We start from the raw sequence: 22,633 nt of genomic DNA on the forward strand, positions 1-22,633 counted from the left end.
AGGAAATTTTTTCATAAAAGGTATATGAGTTGGTTGTAGCAGAATTGGAGGTATGCTGTTTGGATTCATAAAAACAGGGTGGTTATAAAGGAGGGTCTTGGTAATGAAATTTATGATATAGAGTTCTGGTGAATACATAGTGTGTAGTACTCCTAGAAAAATAGTAGTCAGGGCATTTATTACAATAATATTCATATATTCTGCTATAAAGAAGAGGGCAAATGAACTTGCAGCATATTCGACACTGAAGCCTGAAACTAGTTCTGATTCTCTTTCTGTTAAGTCAAAAGAGGCTCAGTTAGTTTTTGCTAGTGTGGAAATAAATCATGTTATGGCTAAGGGTCATGATGGCAGGAGCGGTCAGAGTAATTTTGAGTAGTGATAGCAGGATAACGGCTAGGGTGACTTCATATGAAATTGTCTGGGCCACAGCTCGTAATGTGCCGATTAGTACATAATTTGAATTGGATGCTTATCCTGATCATAGAATGGAATAGACTGCTAGGCTTGATGTGGCTAGAATAAATAAGAGACCTATATTAAAATTAATTAGGGGATCGGGTATAGGAAGGGGACTCCAGAAGAGGAGGGTGATAGAAAGGGCCAGGGTTGGGGGCAATGATATAAAGGGTAACAGCAGACGTTGAGGGTCGTAAGGGTTCTTTGGTGAAAAGTTTTATTGGGTCAGCAAATGGTTGAAGCAGTCCACAGGGGCCTATGGTATTAGGTCCTTTGCATAACTGTTAAGTGTAAGGAATGCTATAGCGATTAGAGTGGGAATAATAAGTAGGAAAAGGTTAATTATAGGCATATTGTTAAGAAGGGGAGTTGAACCTCTGATTGTAAAGTTTTACGTTTTATGCTATTGCCAGGCTCTGCCATCTTAAGAAACCCTGTTCTTGGGTAGGGTGTGTGGTGATTTCCTAGATTGAGATACCATCATTTATGGGGGGAGGGCACTTTATGAAGTGGGCCCTATTTCTCTTGTCCTTTCGTACTAGGAGAAATGTTAAACAGATAGAAACCAACCTGGATTACTCCGGTCTGAAATCAGATCACGTAGGACTTTAATTGTTGAATAAACGAACCCTTAATAGTGGCTACACCATTAGGATGTCCTGATCCAACATCGAGGTCGTAAACCCTATTATTGATATGATAGAATAGGATTGCACTGTTATCCCTAGGGTAACTTGTTCTGTTGATCAAATTATTGGGTCAATGTGTATTAACTCACTTAGACTACTGTGGTCTTAGTTTAGGTTGTTCAGAGGTTGAATATGCTATGAGGTCACCCCAACCAAAATTTTTAATGCAGAGATAGTAGGTTAAGGCCTATAGGCTTTTTGAGTTTTTATTTGCATTAATGAATTAAAGTGCTATGGGGTCTTCTCATCTTATTTGCTTATAAGCGCCTCTTCACCAAATAGGTCAGATTCTACTGATTAAAAGTAAGAGACAGCTGAACCCTCATGTGGCCATTCTTCTAAGTCCCTATTTAGAGAACAAGTGATTATGCTACCTTTGCAAGGTCAGGATATGGCGGTCGTTGAACATATGTCACTGGGCAGGCAGTGCCTCTAATACTGGTAATGCTAGAGGTGATGTTTTTGGTAAACAGGTGGGGTAAGATTTGCCTAGTTTCTTTTTTTGTAATATTTCCTTAGAGCATGCCTGTGTTGGATTAACAGTATAAATAATAGGGTGCTTATTGTAAAATATCTGGCTGTTAACTGTCAGTGGGTTATTCTGGTCTGATGTAAGCTTATGCAGTGGAGAATATTTTCATGTTATTTATATTAACATTATTGCTTCTATTAAATAATAGATTAGACCAGTGTAATGTTAGGAGTTCAGTAGAGTGATTAGAATTTAAGTTACTTGGATGTTGAGCATGAACACTTTCTTAATTGTTGGCTGCTTTGGGGCCAACTATGGCGATATTATTTTGTACTCTCTGTAGGAAGGTTGGTTCCTAGGGTCTAAAGAGCTGTCCCTCTTTAGATTAACAGTTAAGCTTACAGGGAGATTAAGTAATTCTGTGGGTAAGTTTAAAGTTGAACTAAGATTCTATCTTAGACAACCAGCTACCACCAGGCTTGGTAGGCTTATCACCACTACTCATGAATCTTCCCACTATTTTGCTACGTAGGTGAGTACGCTCTTTCAGCCATTCTTTCATAGCTCGTTTGGTTTTGGGGGAGTTGGCTATCGCTGTGTAAAGTTATTTCTACTTAATACATTATGCAGAAGGTATAAGGGCTTGTCTCTGCTCAGTTCTTTCATCCTTCCATTACGGTACTGTATCTATTGTGCCAAGATAAGAACTTCTATTGCCTATACTTTTGTCTAAGGTAAATGGTTTGATTACGATGGTTTAATAGTATTTTTAGTGAGGTTTGGGGCTCGGGTTGGCTCAAAGTGATCAGGTTGTGATGAAATCTTCCGGGTGTAAGCTGGATGCTTTGGGTTAAGTGACACTTTGTTTGTCCAAGCGCACTTTCCAGTACACTTGCCATATTATGACTTATCTCCTCTATTCATGTGTAGAGAATTTAAATAATATTTCTATAATGGTATTTGAGGAGGGTGACAGGCAGTGTGTGCGTGCTTCGTGGCCTTATTCAACCAAGCACTCTACTCTTGGTTTACTGCTAAATCCTCCTTGTGAGCCGTTAGATTTCATAAAGGTTGTCGTGAGATTTTCTGGGGTAGAAAATGTAGCCCATTTATAACCTTAGGTGCTCTAATAGGACAACCTTGTTTTACAACTCTGATTGTTATTAATGATAATCCTCTCCTAATTAACTCAGTTAAGCACCTAGCAATCGGCAGTATCTTTGCCGGATTCTTCATCACTAACAGTATTATCCCTACTTCATCCCCCCAAACAACTATACCACTCTACCTAAAGCTCACAGCCCTAGGTGTAACCACCCTAGGTCTCTTACTAGCAATAGAGTTTAATTTCATAACTAACAACCTTAAAGTACCCATTATAGACATTTAACTTCTCCAATATACTAGGTTTTTATTCAGCTACAATTCACCATTCAGCCCCCCCACTTAAGCCTATTCACAAGCCAAAATCTAGCTTCACTTCTACTAGACCCAGTTTGACTAGAAAAGTCTATACCAAAAACCATTTCATGAACCCAAACTTTAGCCTCCATTACTGTATCCGACCAAAAAGGCCTAAACTCTACTATTAATTATCTAATCTATCACCCTGAGTAATTTCAATTGCAACAAAAATACTAACAATGATCAACCAGCAACCACCAACCAACACCCATAACTATACAAGGCAGCTGCACCTACAAAATCCTCATGAATCAACCTCTCCCCCTCAAAAATTAATCAACTCCCTATGCTATTAAAATCAACCGTGATCACCACCCCATCATATTCAACTATTCACCAAACCAATATCAACTCTATTAATAATCCTAATAATAAGGCCCCTCAAATATCAGTACTTGACCCTCATGTTTCAGGATACTCCTCAATAGCTATCACTGGAGTATCACCAAAAATAACCATTATACCACCCAAGCAAATAAAAAAGACTACTAACCCCATGAAAGCCCCCCCAAAATTCAACACAATACCACAACCCACAGCACCACTAATAATTAGCCCTAAGCCTCCATAAATAGGAGACAGTTTTGAAGAAAAACTTACAATCCCTATAAACAAGAAAACACTTAATAGAAATAAAGCATATGCCATTTTCCCACATGGACTATAACCATGACTATAAGACCTAAAAAAAAAAAAAGTTAAATGTAAGACTTAAAAGACTTAAATGTTCACTGTTACTGTAAATATAGAAATGGCAAACTATTAAATAACAACAATAAAGTTTGAAGTCTGTGCTCTAAAATTTCATTTATCATACTGAAATATACTCACCAGAATATGGGACTTTCACCAGGCTCTTTTACTTTATAGTATTCTTTGTCTTGTGGCAAGACTTTGGTTAACCCAAAATCTCCAATTTTAACTCTGTTCTCATTCTCCACCAATATATTTCTCGTTGCCAGATCCCTGTGGATATACCTTTTTGTACCAAGATACTCCATACCCTATGGATAAAACATTTTTCTTTCAGCTAGTTTTATAAACATAAACAATTTAAATGGTCTTAACCCTATATATTCCCTTTATTATCTATGAAAACGTCTAGATGATTTCCTAACATCTACTTCAACACAGTTGCTTCATCTACAGCAATCAGGATATTAGTTACCTTGCATATCTGAGATGTGTACTGCAGAAGTTTTTTGTGATCTATCCGTTCTTTATGTTTTTGAAGATAGTCTCGTAAACTCCCATATGGTAAATATTCCATAATTAATTTTAGATTACGCCGACCTATTAACATAAAGGTGGAAATAATGTTTTACTCTGCCATATTATACTGATTAAATATTAGAAAACTATCATACATAAATGGCTTAAACATATATAAAATCTAAGATGACAAAACTTTATTATACATTAAAGGTGATATAGTTGTTAAGAACATAGTCTTTTTGAATCAAAAACTTTTGAATAAATAAAAACAAAAACAAGTTTTGAATAAAAGCTTTGAAACTATTTGCGTTTCAGTTTTCTATAACTCTTTAGGCAAACCAAAATAAACTGAAGAGAAAACTTCCTTTCTCCTCATTTATATCGAACAAAAAACATTGAATTCAAAAATATTTTTATAGAAAATGTAAACAAAAACAATTCCTTTAAAAATACTTTCTTGGTAAGCTTAAGCAAGAGGTGAAAAGAATGTTTAACCAACTAGCCAAATACTTCCCATAGTTATAGTCCATGATCACCAAACACAATCTCTAGTCATTATAGAATGCCTCTCCCTCTGGGCACTGGCATAAGTCCAGATCGTTAAGACACTCTACGTTTCTATTACACAGGATGGCAAAGACATACCTTGAATTTAAAATAGGTTTCAATGGGCAGCTTACCAGCACTGTAGCACACTCCCTTGTACTTTACAATGTTGTCATGCTGTAGGGATTTCAGGATTTCAATTTCCCTTTCAAAGTCTCTTAGGTGCTCTTCAGTACTATGCTGAAGCTTTTTTACAGCCACCACCTCCCCAGTGTTGTCCTGTAGAGGGTCATACCGGCACATCTCCACACTCCCAAAATTACCCTAAATGACACATCACATTAGGATGGAAATACCAAGTTTTCAAGGCAAATTACAAATAAATTAGAATTATATAGAAAATTCTAGTAGCTAGAATTAGCGGACTGTCTTTTTTTTTTTTTTTTCTTTGAGACGGAGTCTCACTCTGTCGCCCAGGTTGGAGTGCACTGGCACAATCTCGGCTCACTGCAAGCTCCACCCCCTGGGTTCACGCCATTCTCCTGCCTCAGCCTCCCCAGTAGCTGGGAATACAGGTGCCCGCCAATACGCCCAGCTAATTTTTTGTATATTTAGTAGAGACGGGGTTTCGCTGTGTTAGCCAGGATTGTCTTGATCTCCTGACCTGGTGATCCACCCGCCTCGGCCTCCCAAAGTGCTGGGATTACAGGCATGAACCACCGTGCCCAGCAGCAGACTATCTTTAAGCTTATATTAAGGAACTCTTAGAACAAGAAAAGGAAATACTATCTCAACAGGTGGGTAGTAAACCTATAAATTTAATTTCTTCAAAAGGAATTACAGGTTGAAATATAAATTACTTCAAAAAAGCATTTAAATAAATGATGAGCATTAATTATCAAGATAAGCCAAGGGACATGCTAAGGATTCCTAAACTTTTGTCACTAACTTCCAGGAAGAATTTTCCTTTTTTACAAAATATCTTTTGATATCACTGTCAGTGATATGGATGGAATGTGTCTGTTAACGGGCTAAATGTCAGTGACCCCCTACCCAAAATTTATATAATGAAGCCTTAACCCCCAATATGACTGTATTTGGAGATAGGGCCTTGTGAGGAGGTGATAGAAGTTAAATTAGGTTATAAGGGTGGAACCCTAATGTGACAAGGCTAGTGCCCTTATAAGAGGAAGAGACATGGGGAGCAATCTCTCTCTCCCATGTGAGGACACAGCAAGAAGACAGCCATCTGCAAGCCAAGAAGAAACCTCACTAGAAACCAATCCCTGCCAGAACTTCGATCTCAGACTTTCCAGGCCCTGGAGTTGACAGAAATAAATTTCTGATGTTTAAGCTACCCAGTCTATGGTATTTTGTTATAGCAGCCAAAGCAAATTAAGAAGTAAGAAACTTTTAGCCTATAGGATGACTCTACATTTTTTTTTTTTGAAGATGTCTTTAAAGAAATCCACTCTTTTTACCTAAAACTCATTAACTACATAGAATTGGTAAGTTGCTATAACATTTAAATAAAGTATAGGTTTTTGATATTAATCAAATTAGTGTATTTTGGATATTATTGCATTCTTACAGGATAAAACAATGTAGTTCTTGAGTTATAAGATTCTAAATGACTATATTTTCAGTTATGTACTTGAAGTCAATTTTTTAAAAAACCTAGACCATGTAGGCTCAAAGTTAAATCTCTTAATTACACAGTTTAGAAGGCCACACAACAAGGTGGATAGACCGAGGACTCTCAAGACCCAGGACTCTCAAGTCAGATTGGAACTAGAATATTGATCTACAACTTGCTCTCTCTGTGACCGTGGACAATTAACAACTCCCTAAAATGACGTTTTTCTTCCTTAAAGTGGAGAATAATAAAATGTCTATCTCATGAGGCTGTTGTGAGAAATTATTCCAAAACACATTTGAGAAAACAAAAGTAGGAAATAAGTTTTATCTTCTTTCCCTCTACTTAACAATGTGTTCATAAAACTTATTTTCTAGTGCCACTATATATTCCTTGAAATTAATGATTTTTAATTATTGTATATTGTCACACGAATGCACTAATTTTTAACATTGGAAACATAAATGTACACTAAGAAAAATTTTTAAATACAGTCATGTTATTGCAATAATATTCTTATAAATAAATATTTGTGTACATCTCTATTAAGGATACTTAATTAACTGTTCAAAAGATAAGAACACTTCAAAGGGCCTTGATACACACTGCATTAGAAGCTCTCTGGCAGTGGTTACCATTTGATGTTCCAATAAGCAGTGGGAAAATGTGTATTTTATCACATCCCTGCCGACAATGATCATCATACTTTTTCTAAATCTTTGTCACTTTGATAGGCAAAAATCAGTCTCACTTTTAATTCGGAATGCCTCTGTTTTTCTTATGGAAGAAGGAGATGAAGAAAAATACAGCGAAAAGAAAGATTTAAGATAGAAAACCAGAAGGGTTTGAGATAGGACCAGAAAAGAAATCAAGTAAGGGGGAGTAAAAGAACTACCAGTGATATGGTTTGGCAGTGTCCTCACTCAAATCTCATCTTGAATTGTAAACCCCATAATCCCCACATGTCATTGGAGGGACCTGGTGGGAGGCAACTGAATCATGGGGGTGGTTTCCTCCATGCTGTTCTCGTGATAGTGACTTCTCATGAGATCTGATGGTTTGTAAGCATCTGGCATTTCCCCTGCTGGCACTCATTCTCTCTCCTGCTGCCCTGTGAAGAGGTGCCTTCTGCCATGACTGTAAGTGTCCTGAGGCCTCCCCAGCCATGGGTAACTGCGAGTCAATTAAACCTCTTTCCTTTATAAATTACCCAGTCTCGGGTATGTCTTTATTAGCAGCGTGAGAACAGACTAATATAGCCAGTAAGAGTCGTAAGTGCCTAACCACAGACTAATACAACCAGTAAGAGTCATAAGTGCCTAACCAATGTTGGAAACCAATTTTCAATGAAAACAATAAAGATTTATATCTGATTTTTTTCTTATAGTGTTTGAGGGATGGAAGCACAATTTTAAAAATGCTAAGTTGTGTTGTTCCCGTACTAGGAAATAATAGGGAAAGTGAAGCAGATAATCAAGGGAAGTGGGAGGGTGATATAATTGTGGATACCAGCAAAAGTAGTTTAAAAGATATGAACATTTAAAGGCCCTTGATACAAACTGCTCTATGAGAAGCTCTCTAGAAAGGGTCACCAATTTACGTTCCAATAAGAAGAAAGTGTGAAAGACACTAGCAATACCAAAGATATCAAAAAGAAGGCATTTATGTTGAAAAAAGCCAAAGGCTATAAAGTTATAGTCAGATAGGGAGATTTCAGGGTAGGAAATTTCCTAAGTAAGGTTATTACACGGGATTATAGAGTTCAAAATGAACTCATTTAACATAATCATAACTTTGGGGTAGAGAAGCCAAGGAATTTTTTTTTTTTTTAAGTATTGGAAGGGCATCCAAAATAATGGCAGGAGGTAAGGTGACGAGAAAACAATGAGTAGTAAAAGTATTCAAGGAATGTGGACCAAGATGTTAGCTAATGATGGGAAGAGAGGAAAATAAAGATCATATTCAGAGAAGATTAAGAATGATGCTGATAATTTCAAAGTAGTCGCACTAAGATCCTGATCTCTGAATCCCACATCTGCACCATGGAGGAAAAAGGAATAAAGAGGATTTCAAAACAGCTAGGAGTGAAGTGAGAAGGTAAAGGATATAAAGAATATAAGAGGTTTCAGGCTCCAGGTCCTGGCAGGAGGATCGCGTGCCAGAGGCGGAGCCGCCATCATGCCACGACTTTCAGACTCCGACCATGGCCTCGCGCTGGTGGCGGTGGCGGTGGCGGTTTGCGGGGGCGGCGCGGCTGTTCCTGGAGACCGGTGGCGCGGAGACCGCTCCCCGACCCTTGCGGGCCGCGCGCCGCTGCCAATGCCCGCGCACCGCTGCCAATGCCCGCGCAGGCTCATAGGCGGAAGGGACTTGACTTGTCTCAGATACCCTATTTTAATCTTGTGAAGCATTTAACACCTGCCTGTCCAAATGTATATAGTATATCACAGTTTCATCACACAACCCCGTACGGCAAAACATACAGCGGTGAGAAATACACCGATCCTTTCAAACTCGGTTGGAGAGACTTGAAAGGTCTGTATGAGGGCATTAGAAAGGAACTGCTCATATCAACAACAGAACTTAAGGAAATGTCTGAGTACTACTTTGATGTAAAAGGAAAAGCCTTTCGACCAATTATTGTGGTACTAATGGCCCAAGCATGTAATAGTCATCACAATAACTCCCGACATGTGCAAGCTAGCCAGCGAGCCACAGCCTTAATTGCAGAAATGATCCACACTGCTAGTCTTGTTCACGATGACGTTATTGATGATGCAAGTTCTTGAAAAGGAAAACACACAAGATCTGAGGTGAAAAGAAGACTGTCCTTGCTGGAGATTTAATTCTTTCTGTAGCATCTATAGCTGGGGCACAAACTGGAAATACAACTGTTATATCTATTTTAACCCAAGTTATTGAAGATTTGGTGTGTTGTGAATTTCTTCAGCTCAGGTCAAAAGAAAATCAGAATGAAAGATTTGCACAATACCTTGAAAAGACCTTCAAGAACACTACGAGCCTGATAGCCAACAGTTGTAAAGCAGTCTCTGTTCTAGGATGCCCCGACCCAGTGGTGCATGAGATCGCCTATCAGTATGGAAAAAATGTAGGAATAGCTTTTCAGCTAATAGATGATGTATTGGACTTCACCTCATGTTCTAACATAGGCAAACCAACATCAGCTGATGTGAATCTCAGGTTAGCCACTGGTCCTGTCCTGTTTGCCTGTCAGCAGTTCCCAGAAATGAATGCTATGATCATGAGATGGTTCAGTTTGCCGGGAGATGTAGACAGAGCTCCACAGTATGTATTAGAGTGATGGTGTGCAACAAACAACCTACCTCACCCAGCAGTACTGCCATGAAGCAATAAGAGAGATCAGTAAACTTCCACCATCCCCAGAAAGAGACACCCTCATTCAACTTTCAGAAATTGTACTCACAAGACATAAATGACAATTCTTTCTGTTCTTTCTGGCAGCTATCTCAGAGTGTGCCTAAAGAATTTTGTGGAATACACTTTGTTTGCTTCATGTGCAGATAACCAAAAATCATTTTAAAAGATATCAAACATTGATGGGCAATTTTTTTGTTTTATTGCAAAAGTTTTTTCAGAAAACTTTTTAAATGTAATTAAACCATCTGAATCTGTCATTCTAGTCCTATAAATTCTAACTGAGGTATCTTGATGGTTATATGTGGTACTGTTTACACTGTTAATATCCACATGTAAGGCTATTACACAAATAATCCATGTTAAAATTTAAAAAAAAAAGAATGTAAGTATATGTGGGCTTGAGGATAAAGGAAGAAAGCAAAAACACTCTAGATTTCAAGCAGCAAAAGAAAAGATTTCACAACAGTTTCTTGGCTCCTTTTACAACAGTATGAAAATATTTTTTAAAAAATAAAAAAAATACCATTATTTCTCTTGGCTTAAAACATATGAAAATAATTTTAAATATATATCTCTCTTTGGAATATTTTCACCATACCACTAATTGAAAAGGATAACAAAGGGATGCGGTAGCTAATTTTTATAAAATGAAAAGGTAACATGCAATCATTTTTGTAGGAATGGCATTTTGATTGTTTCAATAAGGCAGTACAAATAGCTAGACAAACCACTGAACACAAACAAAGATGAAAGTAAAATTATGGTGTTAAATCCAGATAGGAAATATCCACATTAAAATATCTATGACTGACTAATGATTACACCATTTTCCTTTCATTTCCTACAAACTAAATTACTAAGAAACATATTTCATTGTACATATATTTTGAAAATGCCTTCCTTAGAGTCTCTTCAATTTACTTATGTTTAAAAGAATTTTAAGCTCACAGAACTATGGAAAACACTAAAAATGTTAAAAAGCAAAAGAAAATTAACCCAAAATTACAATAAAGGGGAATGTTGTAAATAAATTATGGTATATTCACTTAAAATTATGTCTCAAAAGAACATTAATAATGGGAAAATCTTGATATATGAAAAATAGAAAGATATAGAATTGTATATATAGAATGGTTTCACTATTGAAAGAAATTGTGTAGTTGTGCAGAGACTACAACAAATGGAACGTATCTTCATTGTAATATTTTCCAATTTCTCTATAAGCAGTATCTATATCACTTTCATAACTAGAAAAAATTACTTGAAAAGATAACTTTATAATTTAGTCTGCTGTTTCCCTTTTGTTAACCTAAATTAGTGATCTTTTGATGTATTCTTTGTTATGTCTACTTCTTAAATACCAGTATATATTCCATTGTTTTGATAATATATGACAAAATTGTGTGCCTAGTAATCTGTTGGGATCTAAAGGAACTTTTTTTAAGTCAAGGAAAAAAAAGGCAAGCAAACAAAAACCAAGATCTAATAAACAGCAGAAGACTGTGATTAAGTCGTATAGAAGAAACAATAAATGCTATAAGTTCCCAGAAAAGAGGAAAATCAATGACATCTGGAGATATTTCAGGAAAATATGAATTTAGGAATAGCTGATAATAACAGACAACACTAACATGGTATTTACTAGTGAGAACCTTATCCTAGCAAGCTTATGCGAGAAAGAGCTTACTGCTATGGTTGGACCTACTAAGAACTGAGCATTCCCTGGTCTTACTTATAATATGTAGGTTATACATGACTGTCTGACGTTTTAATAGACAGAGCCTCTGCTAGTGAATATGGCACAGTCAAAATCCTAGACCCTAAGCAATAAGATTAATTCTCCCTGAGATGACTAAAGGCAGAAAGGCAGGTAGAAAAGCTTATGTATTCCTTTCTCTATTTCACTGAATCACTTACAGTGAACTCCTGCTACCAAGGAACAGTCTCTTGGTCAAGTCAATTTGAGTAATACTGCCTAATTCATCATCCTCTTGAAGATGTTCCAAGCACATTACATATTAAAGCCTCTGCAAAGTTCTTCAGTTATAGGGAAAAGAAAGAGAGATCAGCGTGTTACTGTGTCTATGTAGAAAAGGAAGACATAAGAAATTCCATTTTGACCTGTACCCTGAACAATTGCTTTGCCCTGAGATGCTGTTAATCTGTAACTTTGCACCAACCTTAAGCTCACAAAAACATGTGTTGTATGGAATCAAGGTTTAAGGCTAGGGCTGTGTAGGATGTGCCTTGTTAACAAAATGTGTACAGGCAGTATGCTTGGTAAAAATCATCACCATTCTCCAGTATCAATAAACCAGGGGCACAATGCACTGCGGAAAGCCGCAGGGACCTCTGCCCTGGAAAGCCGGGTATTGTCCAAGGTTTCTCCCCATGTGATAGTCTGAAATATGGCCTCGTGGGATGGGAAAGACCTGACCGTCCCCCAGCCCGACATCCGTGAAGGGTCTGTGCTGGGGAGGATTAGTAAAAGAGGAAGGCCACTGTCTCCTGCCTGCCCCTGGGAACTGAATGTCTTGGTATAAAACCCGATTGTACATTTGTTCATTTCTGAGATAGGAGAAAAACTGCCCTGTGGCGGGAGGCGAGACATGTTGGCAGCAATGCTGCTTTATTATTCTTTACTCCACTGAGATGTTTGGATGGAGAGAAGCATAAATCTGGCCTATGTGCACATCCAGGCATAGTACCTTCCCTTGAACTTATTTGTGACACAGATTCCTTTCCTCACATGTTTTCTTGCTGATCTTCTCCCCACTATCACCCTGCTCTCCTGTCGCATTCCTCTTGCTGAGATAGTGAAAATAGTAATAAATACTGAGGAAACTCAGAGACCAGTGCCGGTGTGGGTCCTCCATATGCTGAGCACTGGTCCCCTGGCCCACTTTTCTTTCTCTATACTTTGTCTCTGTGTCTTATTTCTTTTCTCAGTCTCTCATCCCACCTGACGAGAATTACCCACAGGTGGGAGGGGCTGACCCCCTTCATTCACTAAAGATAGCTGTTTATTTAACACAGCATTTCTCCAACATCTGACAACCAAACCTTTTTGTTCTACAAGCACTCCTTAAAATGCTGTAGAAAGTGAACTTTAGAAATGCTCTTAAGTTTTTCCTAAATGAAATGATTATACTCTATTTGAAAAACTTCTGACAATTTACCTTGCCAAGTTGCTGTAGAAATTTCAAATGTCTCTCTTCAAACTGTGTAGGATCCCGGTCTTCAAAGGCACCAGAAAACCCTAGGGCACCTATCCTCATATTTGGTAACATGTCATTTTCTGTTAATAGTTCATAATCTGGAGAAATGAAGAATATTATCACCTTAAATTAGCAAATAACATTCTGTGGACTAAACTGATACACATTCAAGTTGACCAAAATAATCGTGAGTTACAAATACTAAATGATACAGGGAAACTCAAATAGTTTCGATTATATTAAGGGGAGCCTTTAATCATTACCCATAATCTGACAGGCCTTCAAGAGAGACTTTGCAAAGGATAAATATTTGTTTTCCAAAATAAGTAGTTTTAATATTCATAAAGTAAGGTAATATACTGATATTTATTGTGAGAAAGGTGAGTAGTACTGGTGTAGAAAGCACCTATAGGTCAAACACATGCATTTCAGCTCAGTATTTTGAAAAAGGAGAGAACAAACCAAAACAAATACAGCTCATGTTTAGAAAATCAATCAATTATAAAATATGAGAAATGTTAAATAGAATTGTTTTTTAAAAGTCAATTTAAGCAAAAAAAAAAATACTATAATTTACAACTCATTAAATGGAAAACTAAAATTAGGTTACTGAAAGAAAAGGTCTTTTTGGCCGGGGGCAGTGGCTCAAGCCTGTAATCCCAGCACTTTGGGAGGCCAAGGCGGGCGGATCACAAGGTCAGGAGATCGAGACCATCCTGGCTAACAAGGTGAAACCCCATCTCTACTACAAATACAAAAAATTAGCCGGGTGTGGTGGCGGGCGCCTGTAGTCCCAGCTACTCGGGAGGCTGAGGCAGGAGAATGGCATGAACCCAGGAGGCGGAGCTTGCAGTGAGCCGAGATCGCACCACTGCACTCCAGCCTGGGCGACAGAGTAAGACTCCGTCTCAAAAAAAAAAAAGAAAATGTCCTCTTATAAAAATGAAAATAATTCTCAGTCAAGGAGATTAGAATATGTATAAAGCATGAAAAGCCATATGAACATAAGAAATTAAGAGGGCCCAAATGACATCAAGAAAATGTTTTAAAGGAATTAAAAATTGGTAATGATTCATTAAATACAATAAAGATAGAAAGCTGGAAAATCAATAAGATCATTCAAATACATACCTGGAGTAAACAAACTGTTAAGATCTCGTATGATGGCTCTGAAAGAAGGCCTGAAATCTGGTTCATAATCCATACAATTATTTATAAGGTTTGCTAATTCTGCCCACTTTGGTGCAGGAAGCTGATGCCTATCTTCATAAAATTGTAGCTTCTATAATTAAAGAACCACAAACTGAGAATAAATTATGTAATGCCACACCAACCTTCTTTTTAAAATTAGATGGGCTAAAAAATACAAATCATGTGAAAGAAACATGAAAGTTCAGAGATAGAGTAATTCTAACTTAGTCTATATAAACTTACTCTTTGAGAATCCAGAGCACTTAGAGGTTTATCTCCTCCACTGCAGATTTCCCACAAAGTGGTACCAAAACTCCATTTGTCTGTTGCCAAATTTAAATTTTTAGGATTTTCAATGCATTCAGGTGGTACCCATGGTATTCTCTCCTGAAGAACTTTTAAATGATACAAACAGAGTAGGGTTAAATAATTCACAAGTAAACCAATCTTTTATATGTAAATAGCTTTAAAGTTCAAATCATTTGAATAATCAGGCCTATTTTCTTTATTTTGGAGGGGGTGGATGTGCACGTGCACATGACTGCATAAGCTTAAGAGCCAGAAGGGACCTTCAAGATCATCTAATTCAATATTTCATCTTTAACAATGACAACATGGAGACATACGATTGAGTAATCTGCCCAAAGCCACACAATTGGTTAGCAGCAGAGACAGAATTAGAATCCTGTACAGTGAGTTCTGAATCAACTAATCTTTCTATTAAACCATAGTGTCTCAACTGGCATACCATTTTCTCAACCTCTTTCCATTAGTTTTACCTTCAAAAAAAAATTTTTTTTTTGAGACAGGGTGTCACTCTGTCACCCAGGCTAGAGTGCAATGGCACGATTGCAGCTCACTATGCTTTGACCTCTTGGGCTTAAGTGATCCACCCAAGCGCTTTAGGAAACAATCAGCCTCCCAAAGCATTGGAGGCATGAGCCACTGCGCCTGGCCAAATCTTTTTTTTTTATATATAGTTTATCCTAAAATTGCCCCATGATACTTTTTAGTATTTCTTCATAATGCGTAAGTAGTAAAGGTAATGTTACATCATTCAGAGATGTTCTAATGATTTAATAGCCATGGCAATTCTCACTTGCAGATAAAAAAAAACCCCAAGGACCAACAAGCATTTATGGCAGATGGATGGCTAAATTGCACCAAAATATTCTAGGTATATGGAATTGATACAGGTGGGCTCTGCTCAAATCATGGAATTTCTCAAGTAAAGTTTCTGTGGTCTTTGATTCCACCAGAAAGACTGTATTCAAGAAAGGAAGAAGCAGTATAACCCTACTTTCTGGTATTCTGACATAGACAGACAGACAAATTGATTGACAGATACCTTCACCATATGAATATATTTTTTTCCATCTTCACTTCCCATTCCAAAGGATAAAATTTCCCAGAATACCAGATGTAAGACCCTGTAAGAATTTTCTGCCATACTCCATACTCCTGTACTGCTGCCCAGTTATCACTCTCTTCACTGTCAGATAAGTCATTAAGTTTAAGTACTATTAGCTTAAATAGGACACATCAGTGCACAAAAATTGATCAATTTAGAATCTAAATTTAGAACATCCAATTAGAGAAATTATCTAAGATAACAAAATTCAGTTATAATTATCTAGACCCAAAAAACCCCTCTCAACTATCTGACTGAAATTTGTATTTTTAACCCACTGTGTTAAGTAGTAAAGATTAACAAACACAAATGAAAGTTTTTTTAAGGTTTTAAAAAGTCAGAATTAGCCGGATAATTAAACTAACTTCTTCACAGAGGGTAGAAAAAAATCCTAAGATCTCAGGCTAAATTTTTATTTAGTGACGAGAAGAAAAGAATATTTAGAAAATTTACTTGTGGCTCAAGGAATATTACAAAACTTCATACTAAAAATGGATAAAATCCTGTCCTTCATACATAATTAGAGATTAAAACTGTTTTTAAAAAATCACCTCACAGTCCATGGTTATATGCTTATAAGAAAGAAAAATAGAGACTAAGATTTAACTAACAATTTAAATTGCTAAAAGTGATAATTTTATTATTAATCAGGAACATATCAATTAAATGGAATTCAAGGAAAATTAACATGCTCTTTACACCACTGCCCAAGTAAAGCTTAGTAACATTATATATAATCCCTCTAGAACTTACTGTCCTTTGGCAAAACTGTAATACTAATGCCAGGATCACTAAGTTTGATGAAAGGAGGATTTCCTGTCTTCCTGTCTTCTTCTCTGATAAGCAGAATATTTTTGGCACACACATTCCCATGAATAAGGGTGTTTTCTTCCTATTAGAGTTAAACGCACATATATTCAAATATCAATCCACAAATACTGGAGCATTTAGTATGTTCAAGCCCCCAAAACAGATTTAAAGAAGAAAAATATATAAGATAGTATAATAAATATTAATTTGGAGGCATGCATTGAGAAAAAAGGAAATTTATGACTCCTAACTATGCTTCCTGTTTTACATTTTAAATAACACAATAATCTATGCTTGTGATGAAATGAATAAATTAAAACTACCAATGCCATTTCACATGAATTCTAAGGCTGAGATGGTTTGTGTTTCTGGATGGGAGCTGACATTAAGAAATACTACTTCAGTTCTGCAGCAGGACATAGGTGCACCCTGAGGGGTCTGATGACTGGCAGGGCCCCTGGTATTCTTCTCTGTCAACACTGCTTTCTCATGGATCATAATGTACAATGGCCCAAAATACAGAAGCACATACTTCTGCATAATTTTTGGTTGAATTTTCTAAATCCAAAAGACACAACATACAGATTGTCTATTAGTAGTTCTAAGATATTGATAGGATGACAAAACTTTTTTCAAAAGTGATTTTACATACATAAACATATGCCTAAAGTTATCTCTTTTATCAGCTAACACAGACTATTTTACATGAATTGGCATCCAATTACTGATTTATTTTTTGTTTCCAGGTAAAGATAATTTGTATATTGTTTTATAAAATAAAATAGTATCTTTTGATAAAAAGGTTGTACTACTTACTAGAAAATGCATGGCCCATGCCAACTGTTTAGCAACTTCAAGTTTCCATAATATATTTATACAATTTTTATTCTTTTTCAGATATGTATCTAGTGATCCAAATTTTACAAACTCCTGAACCAGAATATCTGCATTAAAATATAAGTAATAATAAAAAGGCTTAAGTATAAATATAATTAAATGTATGTAATTTAAAACTTTATATTTATACTTACATGTGACTATTATAGGTAAAGAAATTAAATTAGGCAAAACTCACAACTTAAAGAAAACTTAATGGATACACAGCCAACTTTAAAGAAAACTTAATGGATACACAGCATTATATTTTTGGTTTTTAGTTTACTTACAACAGCAAGAGTAGGAGTCTAAACAATTATATATTATTATATATAACATAAATGTATAATATATAATATACCAGCACACCTTTATATATTAGTACTGAATTATGGCTGGTTTTTAAAAATAAATGAAAATTTCTCACTTAATTTCTCTTCCACATAACTTTTTAGACATTCAAACCTTCCTGAAGTTCTACACACAAAAATTACTAACAATGTCTATAGTATTATAGACATAAATGAGAATTTGAGTCCCAGCTCCATTTAATCTTTTAATTCTGCAAAAAATACAAAAATGTTTTGCACTGCTTTATCTTTAAAACTTTTAAAAAAAAAAAATATAAAACATATTTTGCCAGAAAAACAAGTGTTGGCTTCCAAAAACAATCCTGGATTCCTTCGTGGTCCACAGGAGCCTCTCAGATACCTCCATATAACAGGTTCCAAACCACTGCTTTTGAAAAGACTATCAATTTTCAAAGATATGAAAAAATGTTATACAAGTGTAGATGTGTATTTAATCTGCATTACTAGTGGAAAATAGGGAATTATATAAACAATTTTCTTGAATGTAAACTTTGTGAGGCACTAAAATACAGGCATACCTCAAAGATATTACCAGTTTGGTTTTAGACTACCATAATAAAGCAAGTCATAAATTTCTTGGTATCCCAATACATATAAAACTTGTATATACACTATAATGGAGTCTATTTAGTGTGCAACAGCGTTATATCTTAAAAAAAAACAAAGAATATATCTTTTTAAAAATACTTTATTGCCAAAAAAGGTGCTAATGATAATCTGAGCCTTCAGAAAGTTGTAATCTTTTTGCTTGATGTTAATCGCTGCTGACTGATCATGGTGGTGGCTGCTTAAAGTTCGGGTGGCTGTGGCAGTTTCTTAAAATAAGACAATGAAATTCACTGCAGACTCTTCCTTTCATGAAAGATTTCTCTGTAGCATGCAATGCTGTTTGATAGCATTCTACCCACAGTAGAACTTTACAGGGTCAGTCCTCTCAAACCCTGCCACTGCTTTATCAATCAAGTTTATGTAAAATTCCAAACCCTTTGTTGTCATTTCACAATGTTCACAGCATCATCACTAGGAGTAGTTTCCATCTTAAGAAACCACTTTCTTTGCTTATCCATAAGAAGCAACTCCTCCTTCTTTCAGGGCTTATCATGAGATTGTAGCAATTGAGTCACATCTTCAAGCTCCACTTCTTTGTTCTCTGTTTCCAACACCTCTGCAGTGACTTCCTTCATTAAAGTACCATATCCGTCAAAGTCATCCAGGAGGGTTAGAATGAACTTTTTCCAAATTCCTATTAATGCTGCCCTTTTGATCTCCTTCCATAAACCATGAATGCTATTCCTGGCATCTAGAATGGTGAATCCTTTCCATAAGTTTTTCTACTTACTTTACCCAGATCCACCAGAGGAATCACTATCTATGGCAGCTTAGCCTTACAAAATGTATTTCTTAGATAATAAGACTGGAAAGTTGAAATTACTCCTTGATCCATGGACTACAGAATGGATGTTGTGTCACCAGGCCTGAAAATAACATGAATATCCTTGTACATCTCCGTCAGAGCTCTTGGGTGACCAGGTGCGTTGTCAATGATCAGTAATACTTTGAAAGAAATCTTTTTTTCTGAGCAGATCTCAACAATGGGCTTAAAATAGTCAATAAACCATGCTATAAACAGATGTGCTGTCATCCAGGCTTTGTTGTTCCATTTATAGAGCACAGGCAGAGTAGACTTAGCATAATTCACAGAGCCCTGGGATTTTTTGGAATGGTAAACGAGCGCTGGTTTGAATTTCAAGTCACCAATGGCATTGGCCCTTAGCAAGAGGGTCAGCCTGTCCTTTGAAGCTTTGAAGGCAAGCACTGACTTCTGTCTAGCCGTGGAAGTCCTAGATGGCATATTCTTCCAACAGAAGGCTGTTTTGTTTACATTTGAAAATCTGTTTGTTAGTGTCACCATCTTCATCAATGGTCCTTGCTAGATCTTCTGGATAACTTGCTGTAGCTTCCACATCAGCATTTGCTGCTTCACCTTGCACTTATGCTGTGGACATGGCTTCTTTTCTTAAACCTCATGAACCAACCTCTGCTAGCTTCCAACTTTTCTTCTGCAGCTTCCTTACCTCTCTCAGCCTTCATAGAATTGAAGAGCATTAATATCTTGCTCTAGATTGGGCTTTGGCTCAAGGGAATGTTGTGACTGGTTTGATCTTCTATCTAGAACTTTCTCTGTATCATCAATAAGACTGTTTCACTTTCTTGTAATTTATGTGCTCACAGGAGTAGCACTTTCAGTTTCCTTCAAGGACTTTTCCTTTGGATTCATAACTTGCCTTTTTAGTGCAAGAGGCCTAGCTTTCAGCCTGTCTTGGCTTTCAGCATGCCTTCCTCTCTAGGCCATCTTCATCAATGGTCTTTGCTAGATCTTCTGGATAACTGCTGCAGCTTCCACATCAGCATTTGCTGCTTCATTTCTAGCTTTCGATTTAAAGTGAGAGATGGGTGAATCTTCCTTTCACTTGAACGTTTAAAGACCATTGTGGGATTATTAAATGGCCTAATTTTAATATTGTCGTCTCGGGGAATAGGGAGGCCCCAGGAGAGGGAGAGAGACAGAGGAATGGCTCATTCATGGAACAGTCAGAGCACACACTGCATTTATCTATGAAGTTTGCCTTCTTATATTCTCTCTGTTTGGGACACCCCAGAATAATTACAATACTAACATTAAATATTACTGATCACAGATCACCATACGATTTTTTTAAAGTTTGAAATGTTGCTAGAATTACCAAAATACGACCCAGAGACATGAAATGAGCACATGCTGTTGGAAAAACGTTGCTGACAGAGTTGCTAGACACTGGGTTGCCATAAACCTTCAGTATGTAAAAAATACAATATCTAAGAAGCACAATAAAGCAAGGTGCAATAAAATGAGGCATGCCTGTATACTATTAAAGCATGAGGTATGATTTATACTTTTAGTAGTTTCTATGAACACCTAAATTTAGCCAAAAAATATATCTAGTATCATATCAACATAATCATTTCTGTCAGTTCCATTAAAAATTAAGTGTATCATTTATATGCTTTGTCTTCATAATTCCAGATAAGTTTGTACTGAAAAGTCCAGTTATTCCAATGTTATGTTGAACCTGCCATAATCTCTTTTGCTATCATGAACACAAAATGTTTTATAGACATTTGTTTACTACAATACTCTATTGTTCGGGCATTGTAACCTTCTACTTTTAACTTCATTGCTTTCCTTTTTCACAAGATATAACTGAACAGTCCCACAGTGTTTTCAGTTTCAAAAATATTTAACTCCTGTTAAATTATGGTTTACACTGACACCTAGCTGTGATCCTGAAACTGAATTTTCTATATAAACAAAAACAGATGCTCTGAGAAAGGCATTAGAAAGCCTGTAGTTTTACTTACTTTCGTCTCCACAGACACATACTCCATAATTTAAAACCAAATGCTTGTGAGAAAGCTTGCTCATCATGCTTGCTGCTTCAAAGAAAGACTAAGGAAAAGAAAAAAAAGTACAAAGAACTGTTGTTTGACTGTTGTCCATAAGTACTCAGTTCAGAAAATTCTCTCTGCCATAATAAAGATGCACTTTCTCCTACTCTCAGCATGACTATAGATAAGGATACAATGTGCTTTGGTCCCTTTATATGGACCTGCAACTGCCATCAACATTCTGAGGAAACCCCTGTGTAAGCCTGGAATATGGAGATCAAAGTGAGAGAGCGCAAGAGTGGTACAGGAATCATGAATAATGCCAGTCAAACAGGCTTGACCCATAACACCTGAAATAGAGGACAGAAGTACAACTAGAGGTAGATGTCAGAGATAGATATAGGAAACTGAGGTAGATGGATGTAGCCTTTAAATAACACTTGCTAAAGAATTAAGAATGTGCAGATAAAATATCACGACATCTGTGTCAGGATACTAGCATAGTTTTAACATCACTCTAATTCAACTGAACTTTGACTAGAACCCCTGGGTATGATTAGTGAATCACGATCACCAATACTGTGGTGTTCTGGATTAGAACAACTCTTTGGCTTGAACTTTTCACATCATCTTCTAACACCCACTAACACCCTTTAAGATATTGTAAGTATCATATCTTGCTATCTTCAGAGCTCTGGCAACTGGCCACGGGGTCTGCCAGCTAGCATCTCCGGATGATGCCCAGAGGCATCTAGATTTCACTAAGCATGTTCCTTAGTACAGTGCCTTTGAAACTTGGTTTTTTGTGTTTTTTTGAAACAAATGTAATTGTAGAGGAACTTCTGTGTAACCCATAAAGCTCTGGGGAGCCAAGTTTGAAAATCAAGGCCACAGTATATGCAGAAATGTAATAACACACCTAACATAATGCTAAACATAATTAGTTTGGAATTAATTTTTTTAATCCGGTAATTTTCAAACCCTGTAATTCTATAGCCCCACAATAATGTATCCTCAGAAAAGTCCTTGACACATTTAAAAATTACAATTTTGAAAAGCTGCACACATGAGTACGTTGTATGCATATGAGAGCACATCTTTAAACAGCATAAACTACATGAACGATATAAAGAACATACACACCTCTGAATAGTTTCTATGTGCTTTATCCAGAACTTTTAAAAGAACTTCTGTTTCATGCAGTTGACCGTAGTCTCCTACTTCTCTTCGTACGCCTTTAAAAATCTTTGTAAAAGTGCCTTGGCCAAGGCTTTCATTCTTCAAGAGAAAAAGGTAAAAGAAAAGAATGAGTAAAGATGGAGAACAAAGTAGGAACAAGAAAATACATTCAGTGAGGAAGAATTTTTTTAAATCCATAAGCAAGTATTTTCCTTAGAATCTAAACCCAGATTTAAGACTCCAAATTAATGCTTTTATTCTGCATCGTTAA

At 36.5% G+C, this 22,633-nt stretch overlaps 1 protein-coding gene and 1 pseudogene across 5 annotated transcripts in view; one reads left to right on the forward strand and one right to left on the reverse strand.

Moving 5' to 3' along the window:
• The window catches only part of JAK2 (Janus kinase 2), a 143,870-nt gene that overhangs the window by 33,203 nt on the left and 88,034 nt on the right, over positions 1 to 22,633 (reverse strand). For all 5 annotated transcript variants that reach the window (XM_054500549.2, XM_054500545.2, XM_063649551.1 and 2 more), the window contains exons 12-21: positions 22,327 to 22,461; positions 21,157 to 21,244; positions 17,327 to 17,454; positions 16,454 to 16,592; positions 14,533 to 14,684; positions 14,230 to 14,380; positions 13,060 to 13,196; positions 4,980 to 5,169; positions 4,253 to 4,377; positions 3,916 to 4,088 (exon numbers count right to left, since the gene is read on the reverse strand). In XM_054500549.2, the coding sequence (XP_054356524.1) occupies positions 3,916 to 4,088; positions 4,253 to 4,377; positions 4,980 to 5,169; positions 13,060 to 13,196; positions 14,230 to 14,380; positions 14,533 to 14,684; positions 16,454 to 16,592; positions 17,327 to 17,454; positions 21,157 to 21,244; positions 22,327 to 22,461 (1,418 nt within the window). The remainder of the gene's footprint in view (positions 1 to 3,915; positions 4,089 to 4,252; positions 4,378 to 4,979; positions 5,170 to 13,059; positions 13,197 to 14,229; positions 14,381 to 14,532; positions 14,685 to 16,453; positions 16,593 to 17,326; positions 17,455 to 21,156; positions 21,245 to 22,326; positions 22,462 to 22,633) is intronic.
• LOC129043693 (all trans-polyprenyl-diphosphate synthase PDSS1-like) lies at positions 5,302 to 9,939 on the forward strand (annotated as a pseudogene).

Source organism: Pongo pygmaeus, chromosome 13 (assembly GCF_028885625.2).
Source record: "Pongo pygmaeus isolate AG05252 chromosome 13, NHGRI_mPonPyg2-v2.0_pri, whole genome shotgun sequence".
Taxonomy (NCBI): domain Eukaryota; kingdom Metazoa; phylum Chordata; class Mammalia; order Primates; family Hominidae; genus Pongo; species Pongo pygmaeus.